Source organism: Chrysochloris asiatica, unplaced genomic scaffold, assembly GCF_000296735.1.
Source record: "Chrysochloris asiatica unplaced genomic scaffold, ChrAsi1.0 scaffold00053, whole genome shotgun sequence".
Classification (NCBI taxonomy): Eukaryota; Metazoa; Chordata; class Mammalia; order Afrosoricida; family Chrysochloridae; genus Chrysochloris; species Chrysochloris asiatica.
In genome coordinates this window covers 14,457,973-14,480,237 of record NW_006408571.1, presented here as the reverse complement: position 1 = coordinate 14,480,237, position 22,265 = coordinate 14,457,973, and the positions used below count along the sequence as shown (strand labels likewise).

Here is a 22,265-nt window from a genome sequence, read left to right as displayed (position 1 = left end):
GAAAGTGTTCCAATCCTGTTGTGATCCTCCACCACAGTTCTTAAGTTGTTACAGAAAAATGCAGAATGAAGTAAGCAAAAAACTACTTAGAGCTGGGCATCACTTGCATTTTACATTGTGATCTATTCCAAAATGAAGAGTCCTTTAACCTGGGCACTTTTTATACTCAAAATCGCTGTGATTTAAGCTCCTTTATGTTCCATTACTTTGTGAAATCATATGATATTATATTAAAATGTTAGTTTAAAACACACAAAGTAAATATAATTCTGGGCTAGGGCATGAATATTTAAAGCTCACATTTCACAAGAAATAATATGGTGGAAAAAGGAGTGAGAAGAGCTAGTAGTGTATCCTATAAATAATGATAGAAAACATCGTACTGTAAACGTTCTTTAGCTAAATAGGGTTTTATTGCTTAAAAATCATGACATTGTTAAATTTAAAAGGAAATATAAAAATAAAGTAACTGATTCACACTTGCTCTCAAGGTTAAACAATCAAAAGTGCCCATGAATCTTTTCAATGCTCCATTTTGGATTCTTAGGTAGATGTGTTGGCAAATTTTAAACACAACTGTTTGTTTTCCATATTCATATATTATAAACGTATGAAAATTTCAGGAGAGTGAATTTTATCTCAAAATTCTCCAAGAGTTGTCTTCAAATCGTGTATCTGTGCATATGTATACGGCATACACTTGAAGTCCGCCCTGTGTACCTGTGCGCTGTCCACCAGTAGTGGAACTGAATTGAATTGTTGCTAGATTTAAGTTCAAATGAACCAAACGACCCAGGTTCGTGCTCTTTCAGGCTTCTTTCAATAACATTTTAAATGAAAGCAAGAAAAGCAGTAAAACAAAACAGCAGCAGTAAAAAGCCACCCTGAGCACCAGGTTCCCTGAACCAGCCCTTCGTGTTTCCAGAGCTACCCTAGAATGGCGAGTCGCTGGCATATGGAGTCCCAGCAAGCCAGCCGTCAGAGATCGAAGCCTTTTAGGCACCAAGGACCCCACTGACAACAGAACTGGGTGCTTTAACCCAAACCGATCCTCAATCACTTCCCGACCCGAGAGCCACCTGAAAACTGGCAGCGATGACTGGCTCCGCGCTTTTTACACTTTGCGCCTCGGGAGTTGCCAATCGACAGGCGTCCCTATCCACCCGGGTCGTGCTCCTGAACAAGCCCCGAGCTTTACCGAGAGGGTCTTGCTCGCCGCAACTCGGCGTCCACCCTCAACCTTGACACTATCCATGCCGGATAAATGAAGCAGGGAGGGGCTGGGCATTAGGGACACCGCCTGCGGAGGGTTCGGGCCACGTGCGCTCTGCGCGGACCAGAATCCTGCTATTCCAGCTCCCGCCTGGCGACTTCCAGAAGTGGTCCCCGGGATTTAGGGCGGAGCCTCTTCTTCGCCTTCCGCCTGGACATCGGCTCCCACCCACTCTCAACGCTGTCTGCGACCCGGAACCCCAATATCAGAGTCAGTCCTCCCTCGCGGAAAGGGAGGCCCATCCCCGAACCCCCATGGCCCAATCCTTGCTAGATTCCAGACTCATTGGGAGGTGGGCCAAACTAAACCCTCGGCCCAGCCCCGCGGGTTCTGGAGGCCCCGGGTGCTTCCTGGAGGAGAAGAGCTCGACCTTGGCCTCTCGCCTCCCGCCGTCGGCCTCTCCCCCTCCCCTTTGACTACTGTGTCTGTGCTGGGGAGAAGCTCGCAGCGTGCCTAGGCCAACCCCTTCTGCGTTTCTTTTATTTTCCTGTCATTCTCTGTCCCCGGTTTTGCTTTCTCCTTCTCACATAATGCCATAGCTCGCAGGAGCCCGGAGGAGCTTCAGCACTAGCTGGCCTACAGTCTGGGCCTTCAGTCTGCCTTGTCTCTCTCAGCCTTGCCCTGCCCTTTCCATATTTTGTTCTGTATACATTCGACCTGCATTTCCTTGCCGGGTGAGCCAGCATGCTTCTCTACCTCGCTAAATCTCTAAATTGTCTCTCCTTTCCCCCCTGGTGTGGCATTAAACAAGCCCAGAAGTGTCGAGATTGGAGAAGTCCCCACAGTATGGATAGAAAGAATGTCTTGCTCTTTTCTCGTAACGTTTCCGGTCACTACAGTTTGGCTTCCCCTTGCTTGCCAGTTCGGGTTCCGGCACACCGCAGGCCACGGTTACAGAAGCGCGGGCTCGCTAGCTCTTGCTCTCTCGCACTTTGTCGGTGTGTTTGGGCGTGGATGGCTGTGAGTCTACGAAGACAAACTAGGGCAGGCTCTCCAAACCGAAAGCTGAGCGGATTTGGGGGTTCTGAGATCCTAGGACTGCGAGCAAAGAAGATGCGAGAATTTTCCCAGGGTCCGGACTCTGACTCTGTGCCTAGACTCTTTGCGCCTTTCTTTAGCTGGATCCTCTGTAGGGCCTCCACTTCCATTCCGCGTCCTCCAAAGTAGTTCGCTGTCTGCTCCGCCCAACACTGCGGAAATTGGGGAGGCCTGAAGAGCGCAAGAGGAGACAGATCCACAGGCTGACAGAGGACTAGGAAATGGGTATGCCGGCGGGCGGGGTGGCTCTGCAAATTCTGACCCCGGCTTTGGTACCTCGGGCCCCGTGGGACTGCGAATTGGAGCGCGCGCTCCCTCGAGAACGAATGTTTGTTTCGAGTACACCCCGAATGTACACAGAGCGGCGCGGCGGCGCTGGGAGACGGGGATATTTAAGAACTCAACGAACCCACCATTCGTGCCACTTGGCCTGATTCTTTGCCCTTTCGGGGCGAGGGCAGGACCAGAGAAGCGGCCGGTGTCCCCTCTCTAATCGAAAAGTCTCACAAAGCCAAAACGTACACGACAAACTCACCAAAGCATACCACAAACCCCCAAACTAAAACTAAAACATGTAAGCATAAACCATAATCCCCATACAAACGCACAAACCATAAAACAAAACCCAAATAGAAGAAAACAAAACACAAACACAACATTCACCTTAAGTTACACACACGCACGCGAAACCCACTTAATAATATAAAATCAAAACACAAACACGGCGCACAAGAAAAAGTCTTTCAAAATGCCCCAGAAAAAGAGAACCTACAAGGACAAAATACATAAAACGAAAACACACAAAACAAAATAAAACATACCCCAAAGACCAAGACGCACAGAGCAAAACTGGCTAAAATCATATCCACACAAAACAAAACAAAACAAAAACTAAAAACAAGAAAATAACAACATGCAAAACACGCCGAAACAAGACTCTCTCATAGGTAATGAAAAGAAAACGCACAGAAACCCAGCAAAACCAAAACAAACCCTCAACATGGAAAAAAAGCCCCAAACAACTCCCACCCCCAGCCAGGGGTGAAATGTCAATTCCGGGAGGGCTTTTGATCTCCAGGCGGCGACAGGCCGCTCCTCCCGGTACTGCCTCACTGCGCCGGCAGGGCGCGAAGGCGGGAAGCCGGGACTGGGGTCCGGCTGCGGAGGGAAAGAGCCAAGCGCTCCGAGGTGGCCAGAAATCAAATCGTCCGAGCTGGAATCGGGACCTGCAGGCTGCAGGCATAAGGGGACTGAACAGACCACTTGGTGGGGGGGTTGCCGGGGAATCCACAGCCACGCTTCCGATTGTGGCGAAATCTGCTCAGTGGATGCGCGATGTCCGGTTCTTGCCGTCCCCCCCACCCCCCTTCCCTCGAGCTCTGGGCTCTTCCCCCTAGGTTGTGGCCCAGCCTCGTGACCACCCCCTCTAAAAAACAAACAACACTCTCGCCTGGGACGATTCATTCTCCGAAACTGCCATTGTCCGGCTGACCAAGTGTCCTCCTGCGGAGTGCTCCCCCGCCCTGGAGAACCTTGTCCCAGTGGTCACTCTTCAGCGAGGGCCCCACGGGCTTCTAGTGGCCCCGCGGAGCAACAGGACTCGGGACTAGGGAGGGGAAGGAAACCCTGAGTCTGGGCCATAAAGAGGAGCTGAACATGCCACACCTCTGCTGGGTCCCTCTTGGGCTGTTTTCCTCTCTGGAATCAAGCCCTGGGGCTCGGGGACTTCTCTGCTTCTCCGGGCCCAGGGGCAGAGGGATTCCAGTTATGGGCCAGGGTAAGATGTCTGGGGCTCCCGCCTCTCCCCAGGACCTTCTGAGATGGTTCTGCTCTGCCTGGGTATTCCAAAGCAGAGGTCCGGGTTTTATCTTCAGCATTTCATAGCTTAACCTCCATGCCCCAGGCCAGAATGGAACGCGGGGTGGGGAGGGTCTCTGGGACCAGGAGATTGAGAGGGACCTGGGGGCTTTAGGGATCTGACGCTGCCCAGGATTCAGGTCCGGGCAGTAGTATTGGAGTTCCTAATTGGGAAGGGGGTGGGGTGGCTGGGAACCCTAGGGGCGGGCGCCGCCCTAGGGGTGAATTTGAGGATTTTGGAACGCCCCCACTATGCCTAGTGACTCTGCTCGCCTTTGCACCACCTTCAAAAGTACCTGCTTGGCAGAATGGTTAATTTCTTTAAAAAACAAAACCCTGGCCTGCACCCGCCTATGCAATTAGTTTTGCACGTGGAGGGGTCATTGGCCTCTTGCGCCGCGTGTAGGGCGGCGACCCCAAGACGCAGGTCTAGTAGAGGGTACGGCTGTGGGGCCCAGACACAGGCTAGGCTCCCTTTTGCCCCTTCCCTTAGGCGCGCTGGCTGGCTCTCCGCGCAGTTTGAAGCCTTCCTTCCCTCCCCCCCAACCCCCTATAAAAGTCGGGGGTGGCGAGGCTGCAGCTCTGCTGCTTCCCGGACCTCCCGCATTGCTTCGGTCCGGCCGGGTCTGCCCGGCCCGACCCGCTGAGCAGGCCTTGCGGCGCAGAGCGAACGCTCTTTCCCCGCGCGAGGTCGGCGGTGTGGGGCAGCATTCTGGGGGCGCGGCGCGTCTAGGGACATCTTGTGATGTTGGCGAGAACAGGACATGATCTCACATGGCGAGAAGCTCTTTAGTTCCTTAATCATTTCACGGTGCCTTCGGACGCTTTTTTTCCACCTAAAACGTTTAGTTTCAGCTCAGTGATCAGCTACCCCAGCTCGGCGGGGGAGCGGAAGGCTTGAATTATTCCGACCTGCGAGCGGCCCCTGGCACCAAAAAAAAAAAAGGGGGGGGGCACAAAAAAGTGGAAACTTTTTTCCCTCTCCATTCCACCAAGTCCTGAAAAATCAAAATGGATTTAGAGAAAAATTATCCGACTCCTCGGACCGGCAGGACAGGTAGGACCGCGATACCGGCTTCAGGCGGGCTAATTTCCGAGCACAGCCAAGCGCTGGTCCCCACGCTGGTTGGCCCTGGGGGAGGAGGGGTCACGCCGTATTTTCTCAGGGATGGTCTGTATGCCTGCCTATGGAACGGGTTTGTATCATCTTTCTGCCAGTGTATTAGCAAGTTTCTGCATCAGTCCAATTGTCTGCCAGTTTGTCTCTGTTTTAATATTTCTGAATGTTTATGTAGATGTCTACCTGGGGGTCTGCAAGTTTGTTTGGGTCTGTGTGTTTACCTCAGGGGCTCAGTATGTGTGTGAGTGGCAATGTGTGTACCCTTGTATATGTATTACATGTGTTATAAACTGCCTGAACGTATGTGTCCAGGAGTTAGTGTGTATGTGCATATCTTTATACTCTTGTGTGTTTATCTGTTGGCGTTTGATATATGTTCTTTTGAATATCCAACATGTGACCATGCATGGTGCATACATCCTTTGGAGCTGTGTTTGACTGTGCATCTACTCCTTTAACTGTCTGTGTCTACTTATAACACATGTCCTGAGTGATTTTGGAGGTGAAAAAGCCATCCAATGTGTACATGCCAATGCATACCAAGTTCCTACCTCTGAGCACAGAGATGGGTTTGGGGCCTGTGGGGACTGCCTTTTAGGCCCAGGTGCTAGTCTGTTAAATACGGAAGCAGGGGTGGCTGCGTGTATTCAACCCCTCAGTGTGTGGTGTGTACAACTTCTCTTAGTGGGCACTGTCAAGTCTACCGTTTGTATGAAAGGGTCTCCTGTGACAGGCACAACCCTGGTAGGTGACCAGGCAGCCTAACTGACTAGTCATAACACTTGTAGGGTTCCCCAGCCTGCCTTTGCCTTCACCCAGACAGGCCTCTAGCACTGGAGTGTGTGTGCCTCTGGCATTGTATGATTAAGTTTTATCTTGTGAGTGCTGCTCCAATGGAGGAGGGCACAGGTAGGTGTAGGTGTGCCTAGCCTGGCCACTGTGTTCCGGGGCCTGTATGCACACTCACCTTCCTGGCACAGGGCCTGGTGTGTGCCTCCCACAGGCCCAGGCAGTGGGTAGCAGAGTGTGTTTATGTTTGACAGGAGGTGGTTGGTGGCATGCTACATACAGAAGGCCTCTGTTTGTCCTGAGGCACTAACTTGGTCTGGGAGACATCCTTCACTCATCAGGCCAAGTGCTCCTACATACAAACACACAGGACACCATGGAAAGCCCCTCTGTCCTCTAGCATTATTTTTCCCTATTTGATTTTTGAGCCCTCAGCTTCCCCCAAACCCAGAATATAGGTCAAAGATCAAAAAGGGTAAACTCAGACCCCTGGGTATACATGTATTTCCGAATTAGTGTCTATAGAGAGGTGGGGGCAGAGATTCAACAGGCAGAAGACGGAAGAGTAAGAGAAGGCCAAATGATTCCCTGAACACTGGAGGGAGTCTGGGAGAAACTCCTTGACTTTAGACTTTATCCTTACTTCCCAGCTGGCCCTTCCTTCCCTAGGCTGCGGGTATCTCAGTAGGATGGACTCTTGGAGGCACCCGTGCCCAGATCTAAGGGTTGTGTATGTGTTGGGAATAGGACCGAGGCTTGTGAGTGTCCAGGTGCGGGAGTTTGCGCCGGCTTCTTCGGAAGAGCTGTCTACAAAGAATGTAATTCACGGCGGTCGATGGGCCCTTTGATTAGTTCAATAGCCTGAATAATCGTTTAATCAATAAAGCATTTCATTCCTCCACGCGGCGGGCCTAGGTGGGGCAGAGGGGGGAGTCCAAAGCTGGCAAAAGTAGAAAATCTGGAGAACCACGCCCCCTCCTCACCCACTGGTGGTTGGGGCAGGTCGGGAAAAGGCTGACAATGCAGGTGACTGTACTTCTGCCACACTGCACAGGTCAGGACCCCTGCAGCAGAAAGAGAAGCGGGCTGGGAGATGGAGGAGGCAGGCGTTCAAAGGACTATCCAAGTTCTTTCACGGTCCATTAGGCTTCCCTTTCTTTCCTTCAGAATTGCTTGTCCATTTGTTCCCTCGGACCTCAGTTTCCTCATCTGTACAATGGAGTATGATCTAGTTCTAAACCGAAGATGGGAGCATCTCACAGAATTGTTCTCCTAGTGTAAGGAGAAAGGAAAACTGAGGTCCAGAGGGGCAGGGACTCATCTGAGATCATAAAGCAGGAGAGGCGGATGGAGTGGGACTGGAAGACAATTTCTCCTTACTGCTGAGAGGGAGATAGACAATACATCTCCCGCCTCAACTCCCCCCCACCCCCCATTGGAGCAAATCTGCTACCAAACCAGCCTCCTGGATACACTCTGCTTTCCAATTGTGCATTGGAATTCCAGGCTTCCAGCTCTGGAGTGAGTGGATAATGATAATAATCCCTTCCTCATGGACTTTCTTCTCACCCAGCTAAGGGAGGTCACATCTCAAAGTTTAGGTCCTAAGGCTGCTGTCCTGACATCTCTGGGAGAGGTGACAGGTGATCCCAGCGCCCCATGGCGATGATAACAAAGGTCCTTCCCCTTTCCCGCACCCACTTTCAGGTTTTGGCAGCTCTTGATCCGGAATCCGGAATCGGTTTTGCCGGGACTAGCGATGGAACCTAGAGTCAGCTGTTTTCCTTCTAGGATTTTTTTTTGAGGGCCAGAGAGGACACATTGGTTTAGAACAGCGATGTCTGTGATTTCTCTGACCGCTTCCGAACTGAGCAGCGGGTCAGAGTAACTTACCCCCCACCCCCACCCCCAGTCGTAGGCCTCACTTTGCCAGAAGCAAGAACAGGACAATGGGCTGGACTTGGGTTTCCGCAGTTGATCTCAGGCCCACAGAGCACAATCCGGCGGTACCTCTGTGCGCTGGGGTGAGGGGTGGGGCTGCGGGAGGGAGAGGGGTAGGAGGAAAGGGGATCTGAGAGGAATGGGGTGGGGAGAGAGGAGGTGTGTCCTGAGAGAAGCGGGATCTCTGGCTCAAGACCTAGGTGGACGCTCTTGGTAGGTTTTACGGCTTTCGGTAGGTTTTCTTTCAATCACAAACCTTTTAAAGGCGATTGGACTAAACTGAGTTTCTTTCCCCATGGTTTCCTTTTCCCCATTGTTTCTCCCCAGTGCCTACCCCAGAGGCGATTCTCGGTGCAGGTCAGGAATGAAACCACCAGACGCATAGTTAGGTTTGACTGCTTTCAGCGCGGGATAGAGGCTCGGAAGTCCAGTTCCGCCATTAAATAGCTGTTAAGTCTCTGGTTAGACCTTAACCTCTCTGTGTTGGCGTTTCGTGGCCAGTAAGGCGCTGTGGGATAAAGCACAGGGCCGCAAGTTCCCTTTAAAGGACAAGGTAGGAGGTTCCAACTTAACCAGTCGCTCCTTGGAAAGCCTATACAAGGTGGTTATGAGTCGGAATTGACTCGACAGCACTAAAAACAAAGCTTAACTAAGTGGCTACGATTTCAGGTCTGGTCTCTGTCACTTAGGGGTTGGAAGTTTGCAGAGATCTACCATTTCACACGGCGATGCATATCCTCCACCTAGGGGACACCAGGATGGGTGCGCAGCATATGTGTCCTAAACTCCCTTTGCCGGCGGCGCCTCCGGTGGTGAGGGAGAGGGCTGTTTTCTGCGCACAGGTTAGACTGGCCCTGTGGAAGCCACGTGGCTACTACCATCGAGGCCGCCCCAAGTTGGAGGTCCGAGGGAGGCTTTGGTTCCGGAAGCCTACCTACTATGTGGAACAGGGAATTTGAGATACTATGGCTGGCAAAATCTGAAATTCCATCCCTGGAGGATCTGTCTGAAAAGCACAGGTATTTGCAAAGAAAACAGGCATATTTGGACATGCACCTGCTGAATTCTATACCCCCCCCCAAGGCGATGGAACCCTGGCAGCACACATAAATGCCCAGCCATCTAGTAGTGGGTGTATAGAGACACTTCTTGTAAATCAGTTCCGGATCACAGTCTTTAATCTGGACCTGTTGTGTGACCTTGGACACGTCGCAGTCCAACTCTGAGCCTCGGGTACCAATTCTGTAAAATACAGAAAAGCGTAGCCTAAGGGCCCTTTTTATCTCGAAAATCTAGAATCTAGGTTTGTAGGCCCAAACTCTAACAACAGGGATAAGGGTGTCACAAGCTGTGTCCCTCAGAGAGTCCCTACAGTCAGCCTCCCCTCACCAATGGGAAGTAAAGCCCCCAGTCCCAAGTGTGGTATGGGGCTCTGAGTTCCAGTCACTTGGGACCCACCCAGTGCCAACGAAAGCATAGTGAACTAGGGAACGCTAACTGATCGCATTCCCTCCCTCATTCACGATATTCCAGCTCTGAAACGCTGTGAGGGAGGGACGAAAGTCTGGACAAGCCTGGTTCCAGACAAAGGAGAGATAACACTATCACCCCACCCCTGTGCATGCCGCAGCCTCCCAGAGGCCTGCCTAGGGTCCTTTTCGCAGCTGTGCCCAGGAGGCGGTGGGGGCGAGTGTCAGAGCAGGAAACTTTTCTACCCATCTGAGGCAGCTGGGACAGGGCAGCTGGGACAGGGTCCCAAGGTACAGAGATGTGAAAAGCGGGAGCAGGGTAGGAGAAGGGAACTGCAGAGACGACCGAAACAGACACTAAAGCTGGAAGACTACACGGGAGCCAGGGTCAGCCTGCATTTGGTCCTTAGAATCCCAGTCTGGAGTGAGCATCTCAAAGCCCTTGCTTTGATGGATTTATTTTTAATATTGGAGGATCATCGTTTTTTAATTTGAAATGGTGGGTCTCCGGATCACTCCCACGAACTGCTGGGGCAGGGTCGACCGTGGCTTCACAGAACTATGGTTGCCTGGATTGGGGAAAGACTGTCATATGCTTTCTTTTAAAGGTCCAGTTTCTTTGATTGTGGTCCTAAGGCCTAACATTCGGGAGAAACAGACTCTTGAATGAAGACCCTGCCCTTCTGGGCTGGGAGAATTCGGCTAGAAATCCACCTGTTTTGTCTGGAAAGCGACAGAAACTTCTTGAGCCGAGAAGAAAGGTCGGGTTCTTACAAGAGCTGGAAGCTGCGGCATCATAGCGTGCCAGTGCCGCCACTATAGACCCTTGCAAACAGAATACACCCGCCTACCCGCTTCAGGGACCCTCTTCAGCTCTGGACACCACTGGGCCTCAAGCAGAATTGCTCCTGCTGACAGAAGTCTCCCACTGAGCTCATCATCTGCTCCCAAGCGTCTGGCAGGTTGGGGCATGCTGCTGAAAAGCGGTCTATGGCCCGGCGCTTGGGCTACCTGGTCCAAAGTCTCAGATGGCTCCTTTCCCCAGGAGGATTCTGGTTCTAACTTTAAAGGAGTGTAAGATACCCATTTCCCCAACGTCTCTGCCTTCTGTTGGAGAAGAATTGAGGGTCCTGCGTAAAGAATGAGAGAAGGGGATGGGCGAGGAGGGGTGGTGGCGGCTAACCAGGCACTTGATACTATTAGGAAATGCTTCCGTTGGAAGGAACTTTCATTCAAGAGTAATTTAACTCTGCCCATTTTACAGAGGAGGAAACTGAGGTTTAAAACGTAAAGATAAGTGTACAGTTTGAGTACATCACGAGTCTGATGGAGTCTAGATTGAAATCCGTTTCTCTACTAAGTTCCAGGTCTTCCTTCTGCATACTTTAAATTTTTTTCTGTAGACCATTTCCCTCCACCACTATCTTTGCGGGCCCCGAGTCCTTCAGGGCGTCCTAGGGTTACAACGAATAGGAGAGGAAGCCTGTCGGGCGGGACCGGTCACGGAAGTCTACTGGCGCTGCGTGGACCCGAAGCTTGCTCTTGCCCCCCCTCTGCGCTCTTCTAGGCCTTCGCCCGCGCGTTTGTCAATGAACGTGGCGCCGCCGCCTGGGCTCCGCCCTCTATTCTCTCCCATTGCCCAGGTATCGGCTAATCAGGCGGAGCCCGTGGGTTGTTCAGCCAATAGGGCGGTGTCTTGTGCCGAGGCCGGTTGCCGCCGTTATGATTGGCTTTATGGTGCGTGATTGGCAGGCTAGCTCCCGCCCCGCCCCCGCCCGGAGGGAGGCTGAGCCCCGGGCGGCGCTGTCCACACGCAGCGGGTCCTGAAAGCGGCTCCGGGGCGGCGCGGTGGCGCACTGTGAGCGCCGAGCAGGCGGAAGGCTTAGCGCCGGCGGCAGCAACAGCAGCACGGGTAGTCAAAGCCGCCAGCTATTCCATTTCAGTCCCGGCCCCGGCAGTCCCGGCGGCTTTGGTGGTGGGGACCCTCTTCTACTGCCTCGTTCCCTCCCTCCGCGCGTGGGGCAGGCGCGGCGGCCGTCCCGGAAAAGACAGCTGAAAGACCCCTGAGAGAGGGCAGCGGGGTTCGAAGAGTTGGTAGGTGTGAGGTAGATACCGAAGAGAGGAGGAGTCCGTCCGTCACTGTTGTCCCTGTTCCGGGTCCCAGCGATGGGGGAACAGCGGGGACCGCGGGAACTTTGAAGGGAGCGGGTCCCGGGGTGTGAGAGCTGCTGGTTCCTGAGTACTTCGGAGGCTCGCCCTCAGCGTCAGTGGCGGAAGCGTCTCTAAACCCACCAGGGCCCCAGCGCCGCCAAGGAGGAAGTTCTTGGCAACTTCGTCTGAGACGTCGGAAAGCTGGTGTAGAGAAGCTGAAGGGGCAAGTCCAAGCTCCAGAGACTCAGAGAAGCAAAGAGAGAGAGAATCCCGTGGAGACCGAAGGATCCAGGAGCGACCCTAGAGGCAGCGAGGCCGAGAGACGAGCCTGGCATTCCCCGGCCTTGTTGCCCCCTGAGGGCCCCCTCCAAGACACCCCGACCAGAGTCCTAGGCTTCTAGCCGTCTGGGAGACGGGCCCCTACGTTATGTCCCCGAAGCCGCGGGTGATTTGGCCACTGCTGTTCCGGACCGGGCCCGGAGCCTCCGCCTGAGTCAACCGGGGAGTGAAACCAGCGGGAGTTAGTCGCCGGCTTCCAACCGGACAGCACGAGCGCGATTTCCCGCCTCTCGGCGCAGCTCTCGGCGCAGCTCTTGGCGATCTCCGGCAGGGCAGCTCTGAGAGCGGTCCAGAAGCGACAGCAGTGTTTTCTAAAACCAGCTCGCACAGTGCCCGGCCTGGCGACGCGGCTTTCTAGCCGCCCTGGGCAGCCCCTTGGCGCCGGGAGGCGGCGGCGTGGGCCGGTTTGCAGTCTGGAGCGCCCCGATGGAAATACACTGTAAGCACGACCCGTTTGCATCCATGCATAGTAAGTAGGCGGCGAGCTCGTTTCTCTCACTCTCCGGCAGGGATTGGGTTGGGGGTGCCGGAGCGCGGGCCAGGTACTCAGGCCAGGGAAAACTCAGGATCTCTGTGGCCATGCAGACAACTTTACAAAGTGCTCCCAGGCAGGGATGTGGAACAACATGCCTGGCCGCCCGGGTCGGAGAACCTGGCATCAGGAATCCCGCCTGCGGCAACGCAGGGAGCTGCTGCCTTCTGGGGGCTCCAGCCGTAACATCCCAGAGCACCCAGAGTCTCCGGACTTGGACCTCGAGAGGGATTCGGGATGGACCAGTTGGAGGGCAGGAAGTTGTAGGCAGAGGTCAATCTGAGTCTCAAACAGCCTCACACCCTAACTCCGATAGCGTCGTTTTTCAGCTGCCGGGTTGATCTAGACTGGGCTTAGAGGGAAGATAGGGCCTGGACCAGGGTCTGCTGCGTTAAAAAAAAAAAAAAAAAATGTGTTAAGGAAGAGGTTGAGAGCTTAAGCGAGCACACCGGGTCCGGGGCTCCGAAGGCGTCCTGGAATTGAGGAGGGGGATTTGAAAAATTAACGAAGTATTGGTCCAGGAATTGAGCGTCTGCTTAGGAGCCGTCCAGTTCCTATAGAGATCCTTATAGATCCCACTGGGATCTTCTCTTTAGGACGCCCATTTCTTGATGGCTTCTCCCATTAAAATAAACAATTTAAAAATGATAAGGAAAAAAAGAAAAGAAAAATAGAAGCCAATTAATCACAATACAGGCGTCCCACCTTCTGAAAGACCCGGAGAGTGTAGGAGACGGGAAGGGTCATTCCGTGCGCGGGCGAGGCCTTTCTGACTATTTGACCCACGGCGATTCTGCCAGTTTACCCATTAGCAGAGTCTCCTGTGAGATGCGCGCTCCTCTCACGGTGAGTTAACGCCGGATTAGATTCGGAGATTTCAAGGAAATTCCAAGCAGAACGAATCGCGTTTCCCTTCTAAGTGCTGTAGAGCCCGGCTGGAGCAAGGCGCCAGGCTTTGGCGGCATCCAGCCGGGTGCCCTGCTTAGGTCCCTGCGAGCTGCAGGTCAGCTAGTTGCCGCTGGGCTGCGGGCGGTCTCCTTGCCAGGTTCCCTTCAGACTGCCTGGAATCCAGCTTCCCCAACCCGGGTCCCCTATTTAACAAAGACAGTAGAGACCCGGCTGGAGAGAAGGCGAGCTTCCCCGGGGCGAGCGTGTCAGTTTGAGCGGAGAGGGCTGAAAGACCCGGTAGTCAGGGGAAGGCTGGTGAAGACTGCTCAGGGCTGGCCAGTTTTCCTTTGTGTCAATTTCCAGAATCTGAAGTAACCCACCAAAGCTGTGAGGAGATTTGGGTGGAGAAGCTGCTTGCTCTGGTCCCAGCCCCAACGATTCCTTACCATTTAGGGCCTGTGCCAAAACGGTTTCCAGTTTTTAGTGACCCCCAGCGCCCGCAGCAACCTTCTCTCATCTCCGCGGACTTGAGCTCCTCTCCGGGGAGGGTCTGATCTCGTAGACAGAGTCCCAAAACAATCGAGTTGGAGCAATACTCTGAGACGAGAAAACCCTTGACTCAGCCAGAGAGCTACTGGAGAGTCATTTGGGGAGGGCCGGCCCTTGCGTTTCTCTCCTCGAAGCCGGGAATCCGTGGGCCCTCATTGCCACCTTCTGCGCAGAGCCCTGGCGCCCAGAGGTCGTGCCCCTGCCCTTAGGATGATAGTTTCAAACCCAGTGGTCTCCCAGCTGTGCATCAGCGTGGAGTAGGCAGCTCTTTCCAAGTGCGGGTTAGTCAACCGCTATTGCCTGCGTCTCTGTCCCTCCTTGTCCCGGCCTTCATCTGCCCTCTTCCCAGGGTAGTGCTCCCTCCTCCCGTTTTCAATCTCCCTGGCAGCACAGTGGGGGCTGGGCCCCAGCCAACTTAGCTTTCTGAGCTGGTGCAACCCCTTTGCTCTTTTGGAAGTGCCCTTGGTTCTGACGCCCAGCGTTGTCTGCTTGCAATGTAGGCCCTTTCTGGAGTTCCCACTTGCTGATAATCTCAATCACATTTCAATAGATCCTGGGAGATCTTTGGGATAGTAGGGGATCAGACCAAGTCTCACTCCTCATGTTCTTTCTCTGGCTCTGGTCAGTTCCCCTCGCCCCCACCCCTCCCATCCTCCTGCCAGTTTCTGTGGGGAAGTGGTGTGGGGGGAGGGGCAGGCACTGCTAGGAAATAGACTGCTCGGTTTCCCTGCCCCCAGCCCTTATTCCAGGCTTATTATTCTCATCAGCACACTGGCCTCCTGTCCCCCACCCCAGATGCTCCCCTTCCTTAGGTATTATGACCAGTCATAAAGCCTTTTTGTAGCCAGTCTCCTATCTAAGAATCCCCTAATCTATACCCTAAACTACACCCATTTTACAGAGTTAAGATATTGAGATCAGAGAGACAAAAAGATTGACAGAAAGTTCACAAGTGCAAAGCTGAAGCATTCTGATGGATGCATAAAAACAAAACAACAAAAAACAAGGCTTTGAGAATTCCTGGAATGGAATGGGGGAGGATCTCAGATTTCAGAGACGGGCAATGGATTGTCTGGGTGGGCACACATATATATACAAGACTGTCTCTGGTCCAACCATATCTGCATCCACAACCTGACTGTCCACATGCATCATCACTTGTCTGTCCACTAGAGAGTCCATTAAGGGAGATTTTATCTCTGTCCTTTTTCTGTGTTCCTGTTTGCATGTCTATGTGCCTCTTCATTTTTTCTTGCTGGTTTATCTAGGAGGAATTTCAGTGCTCCTTCTGATCCTGGAGTTCAATCTTCAGCTGAGTCAGCAGAGACTCTCCCCCAAGACCCTATGCCCAGCCATAGGCTTTGGGGTGTGGGCAGAGCAACTGGGTGGGCAGCATGCCCTGATCAGGGCCTGAGGAGCATCTGTGGAAGCCAACCTCTGCCAGAAAGGCCCTAGGGGCAGCTGCAGTTCAACCTTTCTCCCCTTCTCTGTCAAATCCTGCTGGTCTGCCCTGTGGGACTGGGGATGGGGTTGGGGTTCCGTGGGATCTGTGTGTCTGTTCCTTGGTCTTTGCTTTGATTTGTTTTTATCTGTCTCTGTGTCAGCCTCTCTGTAAATTTTACTGCCTCTGAAAAGTGAAGCGGGAGTCTTTGTGCCTCCTATACCCCTCCCATATTCCTCCTTTACTCAGCTGGAGTCCACAGTAAGTAGAGTCTGGGATGTGGGTCTTCTAAGGAGATGCCAGGCTGAGCCAGGGCTCCAGAAAACAAAGGTCCTCTACCACAGAAGTCCCTTGTCCCCCTTACTAGATTCCTCCATCTTTTCTTCAGTGTCTCACTATGCACCTTAGCAAGCTTTCTCCTCCTCTGCCTTCCTCACCTGAGGCTTTCCTTCGAGGCATTCTCTCCCTATGCTGTCCTGCTTATTTAGTGCCTACATTTTCCACTCTTCACGCATCCCTTTGCATCCCCTTTAGTCTCTTTTCCTCTTTGTGATGGGTAGAACCCACCACTGTCTTCCCTCTCTCAGGCTTTGAGCTTTACTTCTTTGCAGTCTCAGCGTTAAGAGAGCAACATGACCTTCACACGCCTCCTCATCACCCTCAGAAGAGCTCTACTGGGTAGGACTCTGACTGAAGCAGAGAGAGCCAAGTTGATCGTGGATCTGGTGTCAGCTTGTGAACATGTGAATTCGACTCTGGAAAAAGGCATTGCCAGTCTAGCCTTGGTGGGAAAATCTAGCCTTTGTGGGAAAATGTTATTTGGGGGTTTGTTGTCATCTAGAGTCATCAAGTTCTAGAAGGGGAACCCCTAGGGATTTTTCATGATCCAAAATGGTTCCCAAAGCTTAAAAATGTCCTGCTAGATTGCTCTTAGAATTTAAGTGCTCTAAAGGTTGCTGTTGTGTTTGGGAAGAAAGTATCACTTGTAAATGGTGATAAAATAGGCTTTAGCAGATGGACCACAGTGCCTAGACACACACCTGGGTCACTTTAGTGCTGGGTGCTTTTAGCTTCCTTTCCCTGCCCTTTGTCTTCCGGGATGACTTTTTACCAATTTTAAATTTACTTTCTTCAGCTCAAATCTATACTGTTCTGGAAAGAGCTGTGTAACCCCTTCTCATTAGGCGTTCTCAGAACAAAGCTTTCTGAAGGTCCTTGACATGATTGACTGTAGGAGTTCTGTTTCAGATGAACTTTGCAATTGCATCCCTACCTGCAAAATTCAATTTGGGAGGTTTTCCTTTTTCTTATGTCTGGTGTATTTTAGAGCAAGCTAAACTGATTAAAGCTCATTTTGAAAATCAGACAGACATTTAGTCTAGAATTGGAGCGAAGTATTGCAGTGATCTGTAAAATTGTATTTTTCCTTGAAATAAGTCTGAGCTTGGAAATTTGGAGAAATATTCAAACTGACTTCCATCAGAAACTTCAATGAATTGCTTTGACAGTTTTTAGGCACTAGGTTATGTTATGAGTGTTTGGGATCCCTCTATTTCAGATGTTGCTCATGAAGTGGATACTTGTTGGGTGGTTATTTTATGTTCGAACTTGGGGTGTGTATGTATATGCAACTTCTAAAATGCCTTGACTGTCTTTGTATAGTCAGTCCCAGCCAAGTCCCAGTTTAGGAGGAGGTGTTCCCCTACCTTGGCCTCAGAACTGCCAGCAGCATCGGTAAATACACGAACTTGACTTTTGGCTCCAGTTCTTAGCAGTGTCAGTTGGTGACTGATTAACAGTTACAAGGTCAATGATGTTGGTACACTGGATCACTCTGTTGACTGGTTTGTTTCTTCACTTCCTTGGGTCCCCATTTTCCTCGAGATGAACCTTGATAGAAGGGAAGGGAATGTATTGTGTGGAGAAGACACTTTTTGAAATATCTTTTACTTAAAATCCAACCCAGAACCCTTGTAGAATCTGCTGCTCAGGAGCCTTCCTTGCTTCTTTATTTCCCCTTAAACCAACTTAAAGCTGCTTATCAATTACAAAACATGCCAAAATTCCAGGGAGAACTTCTTTGTATCAAATCCTGATGCAGTGGAGTAGAATGTGCATCGAGTGGAAGATCTACTGACCCATTTCTTTTGTGAGCTGTGGGAGTACAGTGGTTAAGTTTGTACATCAGCCTCACCTTCTCAAAAGATGAGTTGTGATCAAAGCAGTAGTTAGAGTTTTGTCTCTGTACTCCAGAGATACTAAAAAAAAAAAAGAATTTTTAACCACTGAATCAGTTTGGTGATTAAAAAAAAATTTTTTTCTGCCCCAGAACATAGGTAGATTGGAGTAGCCCTTTTCACTTGTCAAGACACTTGTTAAAAGGAAAAGAGTTTCATTTTTTGTTTCTTTTTAAAATTTGGTGTATTTAAAAATATAGCTTCTTCCTAGGATCTTAGTTAGAGTTCAGCATCATGCAATACATTGTGTCCCTTTAGTTATAGGCAAGGATCTTCATGCAGTCCATTGTTAGAATAGAACACCAGAAATGACAAGGAAAATGCTAATAACTAAAGGAAATCTAGTAAGGGGATGCTTGCTCTAAGTGGCTTAGTTGACTGACTGAAGATGGACCAAAGCCAAGATGAATTTTAAAAAACAATCCGAGTGCTGGTGTAGCTTGCACCATCCGACTCCAGGCCCGGTCTATCCAGCCTGCCTGCCATTGCTGTTTAGCGGGGTTCTGGGTGCTCCAGTGATGTTGTCTGTTTGTGACTGGTTCTAACCATTCTTTTTTTCCCCCTTGCCTTTTGTTTCTGATCTATTTTAGGACATGGAGGAGTGAATCAGCTTGGGGGGGTTTTTGTGAATGGAAGGCCACTCCCGGATGTAGTCCGCCAGAGGATAGTGGAACTTGCTCATCAAGGAGTCAGGCCCTGTGACATCTCCAGGCAGCTTCGGGTCAGCCATGGTTGTGTCAGCAAAATTCTTGGCAGGTAAAGGCAGGAGCCCCCAGGCTTCTCTTGATTTTTCAAATAAAGACCTCAAACAAGACCCGGCAGCTGCCCAATGTGCCAGTGTCATAGGGAGACACAGAGTGGCACTTCGCTTCACAAACACAGCACTTCAGAGTTTGCGGAGTCCTTTTGGGGACATTGAACTCAAAGTACCCTCAGGAAACCCCTGTCTCAAGTGATGTATGGAATGGGGTGACTCGATCAGAAACTGGTGAATTATGTATTCTCAATAACCCAAGAGTAAGAGGTGTTAGGAAGTTTCCCCTACTTAGGACTTGAACAGGGTTAATGGAAAATCCATGACTTATAAAATAATTCAATCAATGTATTTTCAAAAGCACATTCATTCCATTGTCATCAGCCAACCATCATTTTTCAATTTGGGTTCGTATTAGTGTTGTTAAGAGCCATTGAGCCTATTCTGACTCATACCAACCCTATATAGGGTTTTTGAGGAGTGGTTGGTGGGTTTCAACTTCCAACCTCATGGTTCGCAGTCCAGAGCTGATCCTGGTGGCTAGTACTTGACTACAGTATTTTCCTCTGATCTGTTTCCTTTGTGGTGACAGGCTTTATATTAAATTAGAGAGCAGGAGAAAAAAAAACAAATAAAATCAAAACCTAACAAAAAAACCCCACTAACTCTCAAATCTGACATTTGAAAGTTGCCACTTGACCCGGTGATTTGCTGCAAGCAAAATACTCACCATGACAATCCTCCCAGAGGGCTGTACAGCCTTTTAGCGCTCCTGCTATTTTTCTCTGTAGATCCTCAGGACAATTCAGGGAAGCATGTTTTGAGATAAAGAAACAAACTGAGAGACAAAGTGGCCAAGGTTTATGGATGAGCCACTTAAAGGACTTTGGCCCCCAGACCTTGTCTTGACAAATCCCCCAAACAAAGCTACAGGTTTGTTTTCAGGTGTGTGTTGTTGTTATATGTCTCCCTGGAAGCCAGGAGCAGTCTCAGGTTTAGCCATCATTTATGTAAATTCTCAGTGTCTCTCTCCCTGGGTCAGAAAGCAACCTTTGTCTTGGCTTGAGAGAAGAAGCTTGAATAGAAAACAACTATTTTGAAATGTGTCAATGGTGCTTTCTGCTTGCTCTCTTCCTTTCATCTGTTATAATTGAAGGGCTTGTCTCAGGTGAAGAGAGCAACAGTTCCTAACAATCTTGGGAGCCTTACCTGAGGCCAAGAGTAGAAGTTCTAGAGTCAAGAGTTTGGCAGCGTGTGTTCATTCCTTATTCTTCTACCCAGAGCAGGTCAAGGCTGGAGCTCCTCTACTGTTTAGCACTCAGCATGGTGTTCTTGTTAGAATACAGAGAGAACAGATACAACACAGACAGATAGGAGGAAAACAGAGAAAAGAGAAATGGAAAAAAAGAAAAGATTGAGAAAAGAGACAGAAACAGAAAGAGATTAAGAGGTAGAAAGGGAAAGAGAGACAGAAAGAAACAAGAGGCAGAGTGAAAGAGAGAAAAGAATATCTTAGGTTGTCTCCACCTCAGACTTCTAATGCCAAATGGGTCTTCCATATCTTCTTGTGAAGTCTTTTCATTGTACCGAGGATGAGAGAGAGGAGAGAGAGAGAGAAAGAGAGAAAAGGCCCTTCCTTTGTTTTTGCTGAGCCGACATTTTGCTCGCTATTTGAAATCATCTCAGGGCAAGATCATGAACCCCTTCTCTGAGGGACCATCCAGATGCTGGATTTTTCTTCATGTTCTGGTGCCTCAGAGTCTTCCAAAGCTCCCGAAGAGGCTGAAGTGGACAGAGAGCCTCCCAAACTCAACCCAAAGCCTCCCTGGGCTCCTACTGCCCGGAATAGATTTGTCACTAGGTGGAGTGGCAATCGGAAGTTGTGCGCCGCTCCGGTGCCTGGCCGTTTAAGTTGTCAACAATAAATTGGAATTTCATAGCTCATTATTTTCATAACTAAGAACCGCAGTGGACAAAATGTCATTCTAATTAGAACTGCCTTTTAAGAAACAAGTTCAGCCCTAAAACAGTGTGACTGGGAATTTCTGAAATGGGGTTGTCCTAGCCACTGATTCTATTATTATTATTTTTTTTGTCTCTGAAGAATTTGATGTGTGCGTATGAGGTGACAGATTGTAGAGAGCATGTAGTGTGTGGTGGCTATGATTTCCAGGGGCTGCATGGCAGGGCAGGCAGAGTCCCTGGGGCGGGCAGGGACCCCCCCAATCTCAGAAAGATGGGCGATCTGCCAGTACTACGGGCATTCAGGCTACAGATCTCAAGGCTGTGGAGGGGCCTGAGAGGCACAGCTCCGTGGTGTGTGAGGCCAAGTTAAATCCACCCAGAAAGCCTTACTGTTGTCTTCTTTCACTGGAGCCTAGTTGGGAGGTTCAGCCATTTGGAACTGGGTGGTTTGTCACACAGTAGTAATAAATATTCAGGATTTTAGTCTGAAACACGTGCTCTTTATTTTATGTTTTCAAAGCTTTTCTTAACCAGTCTGTATTTTTGCCATTACAACAGCCCTGAAAGACAGACAGGGCAAAGATCCTCCCCCTATTACACAAATGAGGTAAATGAGGCCCAGAGAGGCTGAGTAAATTGGCTAAGGTCACACAGCAAGTTAGTGTCAGAACCACTGACCAGCACCCATGTGTCTTGAGTCCCAAGTTAATGCTCTTTGCACTGAACCACACTTTGTGTTGAGGGCTGCTCTTTATCTTTTTTCTATAAACTAAAGGGCTGCATGGCTATTTTGTTGAGATGAAAGAATGGCTATCAAGTCTGAATCCTTGACTTAACACAGCTTCAAGTTGTGGTTTTGGAAGTTTCAGAGTTACATTCTAAGTGCTTGGCCTATGGGTCAGTCAAAAGGACACAGAGATCCCTCATGTCAGCAGCACAGCTTCCCACTGTTGACCCTATTCAGATGGGATGGACTGAGAGCCCTAAGCACTACTGCCCACCAGCCATGGTGGTGGAGAGGTTTCATTTCACTTACTGTGTGAATGAATATCACAGTCCCATTCAGATAACAATTTTGGGTACCCAGCACCAATCATCTGTGTGACTGTGTCCCCAGCCCTGAGAGGGTGTTGCCCCTTCAGACCCTCAGTGACTATTGATTGAGTAAAAGAAGGAATGAAAAGATGTGTGTGAAAATGTCTGCTAAACAATAAAGCCCCCTACAGTTGCAAGGCATCATCAATATTATTATTGTAAATTTTGCAATCAAAGCAGCAGGTTGTTTGAGCAGGAAGAGCCACGTTTGAGAGCTGGGCTAATTCTAACTTCCGGAAGGGTGTTGGGCAAGCCCCTTAGCCTTCTCGGGATTGGTGTGAGGATCAAGATCTTTGGGGAAAGAGCTTTGTACAATTTGAGTACTTGGGTGGCGAGGAGTCGACTCCAACTCATAGAGAACCCTATAGGACAGAGCAGAACTGCCTTATGGGATTTCCCAGGCTGTCATTATTCACAGGAGTTGCTCTTCTTTTCTTTGGCCGCTGACTGCTAATGCCCCACTGTTATTGTGTTGATAGTAAAAAAATGATTAAGGAGCTCTGCTAGCGTAGAGTTTGCGAATCGGGCTGGTAACCTCAAGGTCAGCAGTTCGAAACTACCAGCTGTTCTGCAGGAGACAGATGAGGCTTTCTGCTCCTGTAAAGATTTGCAGCCTCGGAAACCCTGTGCAGGGTCACTATGAGTCAGAACCGACTCCATGGTACTTAACAACAACAACAACAACAATTGTAAAATTGAAAGATAATTGGAGGCTGCAGAGATTGGTATTCACCTTGATTTAGGAATTTATTTGGACTTCTGGCAGACAATGTTTCCTTGAATGTTTTTAAAACACCTATTTGTGACTAAGAATGCTTTTTTAGCAA

General features: G+C 50.3%; 1 protein-coding gene across 6 annotated transcripts in view; it reads left to right on the top strand.

The window, feature by feature from the left end:
- The first annotated feature begins 5,175 nt into the window (after positions 1-5,175).
- The window catches only part of PAX5 (paired box 5), a 227,387-nt gene continuing 210,297 nt past the window's right edge, over positions 5,176-22,265 (top strand). For 3 of the 6 annotated variants that reach the window (XM_006863120.1, XM_006863119.1, XM_006863117.1), the window contains exons 1-2: positions 5,180-5,225; positions 18,215-18,380. In XM_006863120.1, coding sequence (XP_006863182.1) covers positions 5,180-5,225; positions 18,215-18,380 — 212 coding nt within the window. Of the gene's footprint in view, positions 5,226-12,262; positions 12,447-18,214; positions 18,381-22,265 lie in introns of those variants that run through there. The other 3 variants (XM_006863118.1, XM_006863115.1, XM_006863116.1) reach the window with 2 other exon arrangements.